The 4,369-nt window shown below is 39.2% G+C and overlaps 1 protein-coding gene across 1 annotated transcript in view; it reads right to left on the bottom strand.

The window, feature by feature from the left end:
• The window catches only part of LOC118329906 (aminopeptidase N-like), a gene marked incomplete in the record, with an annotated part of 13,281 nt that overhangs the window by 6,878 nt on the left and 2,034 nt on the right, over positions 1 to 4,369 (bottom strand). Inside the window, 7 exon segments of the mRNA XM_035664249.1 lie at positions 511 to 576; positions 717 to 782; positions 1,003 to 1,146; positions 1,264 to 1,377; positions 1,470 to 1,624; positions 2,468 to 2,594; positions 3,085 to 3,221. Of these exon segments, the coding sequence (XP_035520142.1) occupies positions 511 to 576; positions 717 to 782; positions 1,003 to 1,146; positions 1,264 to 1,377; positions 1,470 to 1,624; positions 2,468 to 2,594; positions 3,085 to 3,221 (809 nt within the window).

Below are 4,369 nucleotides of genomic sequence, written 5' to 3'. Positions count from 1 at the left end.
GTTGACTAGCGTTATATGGTAATTGCTAAAACGGGTCACGTGCAATTAGAATGAAAACATATCCCAGACAACAGACCAACTCTGTAAATAAGGGTTATTAACCCCAGGTTCATTTTGCGCCGGAATTGTCCTTTAAGCAGTTGTCCATCTTACCACTGTAGATGGTGCCACAAGCCATTCTTTGTATAGCTTTTAATAACTTGTATTAAGTTCAATCAACAGCTGTTTAGTCCCTGACATGCATTCGATTTGAATTCCATTTACAAGAGCAGTTTCTTAATTTGACATAAACCACAACCACAAACATCTGCAGTATATGGGAAAACGTGAAGCCATTACCAAACAGGTGCAGATGCAAAAAGAAACCCAAACCTAAAATATAAATTGCATAAACAATGAAAGTATATTCTTCTTGTATGCTAGTAACATCAAGTCAAATATTAAAGCTTTAAAAAGCTAAAAAATATATATGTAACATTTTTGGCAATTAAATTTAGTTGTACATCTTACCATCTGTAGATGGTGCCATAAGTCGTTCCCCACTGTGTTATTGTAGGCAAAGTGATTGAGGTAACTCTGGAAACAAACAAAAAAACATCAGAAGGGTAAGTTGACTGAGGTTCTGATTGAGGTTAGCTTAACTGCCATTGGAGCACAGAGCAAAAATGGGCGCGACTTTGAATGTGTCAATTGTGCCAGCAAAAACAGAAACATACACTGAGTCCCTGGACAAAGATACGCTCCGAGAGAAAATCAGACAGCATCCTCAACACAGCTGCACCCTGATGAGTCACAGACACACAGACAGTGGCAAGGGATCAAATGATGAATCAGTTTAGGACATTTGTATATTGTATAACTCAAAATATATACAGTGCAATGTACAGTAGTTGAAAAATGCCAGTAACTCAATGATGGCCAGTTGCTGAAAATTCTGTATTTTCGTAGACGTGTTTATGCAGTAATGTATTATAAAAGAAGATCTTGCGGATGTCTGTATACCTTGCTGTATGAGATGGCATCAAACTGCTCAGTGATCTGGTCTGGCAGGATGATACTGTCTTCTTTAGATGACAGAGGATGAGAAGAGGCCAAAGCATCGACTGCAAACACCCTGTGGATGTCATCAAGTACTATCAAGTCTTTCTGGAGCAAGCAAACAAACAGAAATGTATTAAGATTTCAGATGGAGTGCAAAGTTGATAAAATTTACTGATAAGAGGACAGTGTCAAGTCCAAATGCATGTAACGTTGTGTTCTCACCACATTCCAGCTGGGCTCAGCGTGGTCTGCTCCCAGGTAAGACACATATGAAGCAAAGCCCTCATTCAGCCAGACCTCATTCCACCAGCGCAGAGTCACCAGGTTTCCAAACCACTGCACAAGAGAGGACATCGGTCAATTTGTTGACTAATCAATGAGTAAATCAATAAATAGGTATAATACAAAATGAAATAAAATCAGTTCACCATGTGTGCTAGCTCATGAGCAATGATGGTGGCAGTGGTCTCTTTATTTCTGTTGGAGGAGGTCATGGGGTCATAGAGAAGGTTGGTTTCTCTGTACGTCACCAGACCCCAATTCTCCATTGCACCAAAGAAGAAGTCTGGCAGAGCAATTTGGTCTGTGAGGCAGAGGGCAGGTTTAATGCAGATTAACAGAACATGTCAGTCATGTCAATATATCACACAGCCTTACAACTTTGGCTTGTTTGGTTCTGAAATGTTTTTTTACTTTGTTGTAAAGAGGGACATTGGACTGGGATGTATTGCAGTGAGAATTCAGTTCTATTATGGCTTAATTGGTTGGAAGTTGTAATTTAAAGATTGCAGTTACAACATAAGATAACCATTAGGTTAGGGTTACAGGTACAGTGGTTTTAAATGTTGAATGGACTGTACTTATATAGCGCCTTTCTAGTCTTTCGACCACTCAATACGCTGTACACTAAATGCACACTCACCCCATTCACACACATTTATACACTGATGGTAGTGGCTGCCAAGGTGCCAACTGTTTACCAGAACGGAATCTAATCATTCATACACACTCATACACCAATGCACAGAATCAGGAGCAATTTGGGGCTTAGTGTCTTGCTCAAGGACACTTTGCCGTGCAGCTAGAGGAGCCGGGGATCAAACCTACTGACTAGTGGACGACCCGCTCTACCTCTGAGCCACAGCCGCCCACAATCCACTACTTTTACCTGAATACTAGGAGTTGGACGAATCAAAATAAACAGTTAAAAAACTAGATACATCAATCAGGTTATAATCAACATTTTAATGTTAGCCAAAAGTTACATTGCTTGAGTCATTCATAAGGAGTGTGTTTTAGAGTTTTGATTAGCAAATTAAATTATTTAAAAGTGGCCTTTCTCTTACAGCCATCTGTTTATGTAAGCACAGACAGGCTGCAATATTTTAGGCATGATTAAATCAAATGATTATAAAAGCAGGCTCACCTGACTTGCTCAGAGGGTAGGAAATGTTATAGTACATCTGGAAGAAGTCCAGTACGGGTCCAGTCACATTGAGGGCGTAGTTTCCTTGTCCCTGGTCAATGGCTGTCCTGCGAGCCCAGATACGGATCTGAACACATAACAGCAAACTTATGTGTATGCAGGTTTTAAGACTTTTATAAACTTACAAAAACAAGCATTACAAATATTTTTTTCTTGCACACAAAACATTTTCATGTACAGCTTAAATTATTAGTTGATTAAAGCTGCAGTAGGTGACTTTTCCAAAAATAATTGGTTGTCTTATTCACTGAAACTTTCACTAATCCTGACAGTATTACATGAGACAGATAATCTGTGAATGGCTCCGTCCTAGTGCCTCAATGGTATTTGCAAGAATCCAGCGGGCTGAACAAAACAACCATATCAGAGCCGAAAGCATAGGTGCCATTGTTGAGTCTCATTTCCAGCGTCTCTCACGCTGATATTTTTAAAGATTAATCTGTTTGTATGTCCTACTGTCAGGATATGTGAAAAGCTTCAGCAAATATGACAAAAAGTTAATTTTTTCAAAAGTTAACTGCTGCAGTTTTAAAGGGATGAATGTCGTAGACAGTTACCAGAGTCTCTCCTTGTGTGGCGCTGATGTTTGAGTATTCAGAGACGACGATGGCCAGTAAATAGGTGGACATTTTCTTGGTTGGCTCAAACCTGGTCTGTGTCACAGCTACTCCATCGATACTGGTGTTAACAATATCTGAAAAAATACAGACACAGTGAAACAGACTCTACACAATGTGATGTAAATCTAAGTAATACATTTATACTTTAGATGCTTTTATGAAAGTTGATAAATGTTTATGTTGGTTTGTTGGTTTATGTCTGTATTGCCCAAACAGCAGCTCTCTATCTGCTAGCATAGAGAAGATCCCTCATGGGTTCAGTTTGATTCTTTTCCCAATCGAGTTATTTCATTGCAGACAGTACTGTATTTGTTGTTTTATGCAATGTTACTATACATAGCAATATTTGCATGTAAAACTTTTTCCGACTATGGCAGCGTTTGTCCCAAAGCTCTTTGTTAATGTAGATTTAATAGATATTAATATAGAATGGCATTATATCAGCTTCAGTTTAGATGCTGTACCTCTCATTGGTATGGATCCATTTGGGCTAAACTGACGCAGATTATTTGTCTGTTGGTTGGTGGGTTGAGCAGCCAAGTTCTCATGGTTTTTGGTTTTCTTTAGTTATTTCCCGTTTTATTTTGTTTACTCCTCCTCTTGTGTCTTGTAAATCCTCCTTCGTTTGTCTATTTTTTCCCTCCCCAATTTTGATTATCTGCCCCGACCTTGATTATTTTCACGTGTCTAGTTATCCTTCACGTCACCTGTGTCTTTGTGTTCCCCTCAGTTCATCCTGGTTTCGTCCCAAGCTGTTCCTGGTTGTTTTGTGAATGGCTACTGGTGTTTCTGGTTGTTTAGTCCCTTGTCTTGTCCCTCTGTTTGATGTTTTACTTTTTGCTTTACCTTGACCACCTACCTGCTTACATATCTGTACCTGACTGTAAGAACTATTTATATTAAAAATCACTGAAATCATCCTGTTGTCTCCAGCTGTCTTTGTTTTTGGGTCCAATCCTGATTTTTTTCTTTAGTCAGACTATCGATGTCCATTGATTATCAGTGGCCAGTGGTTCGGGACGGTGTAGCCAGCGGATATCCAGATGAAGGCTGATTTACAGTGGTATGTAGGCTCCACGTCAGAATCCTGGATTTTTGACTGAAACTCTTGCTCGTCTCTCTCCTTAATCTGTCTTGTGTTTTACAATTTTTTTCATAAGTTTTTAACACAGGGCTCCACTACAAGACAGATTTGGTAATAATGGTAAATGGACTGTACTTA

The sequence above is a fragment of the Morone saxatilis genome, unplaced genomic scaffold (genome assembly GCF_004916995.1).
Source record: "Morone saxatilis isolate NCDOM2014 unplaced genomic scaffold, NCSU_SB_2.0 Contig2, whole genome shotgun sequence".
Classification (NCBI taxonomy): Eukaryota; Metazoa; Chordata; class Actinopteri; family Moronidae; genus Morone; species Morone saxatilis.
The sequence above is the reverse complement of the archived record's forward strand: the minus strand, read 5'-3'. Positions and strand labels throughout refer to the sequence as shown.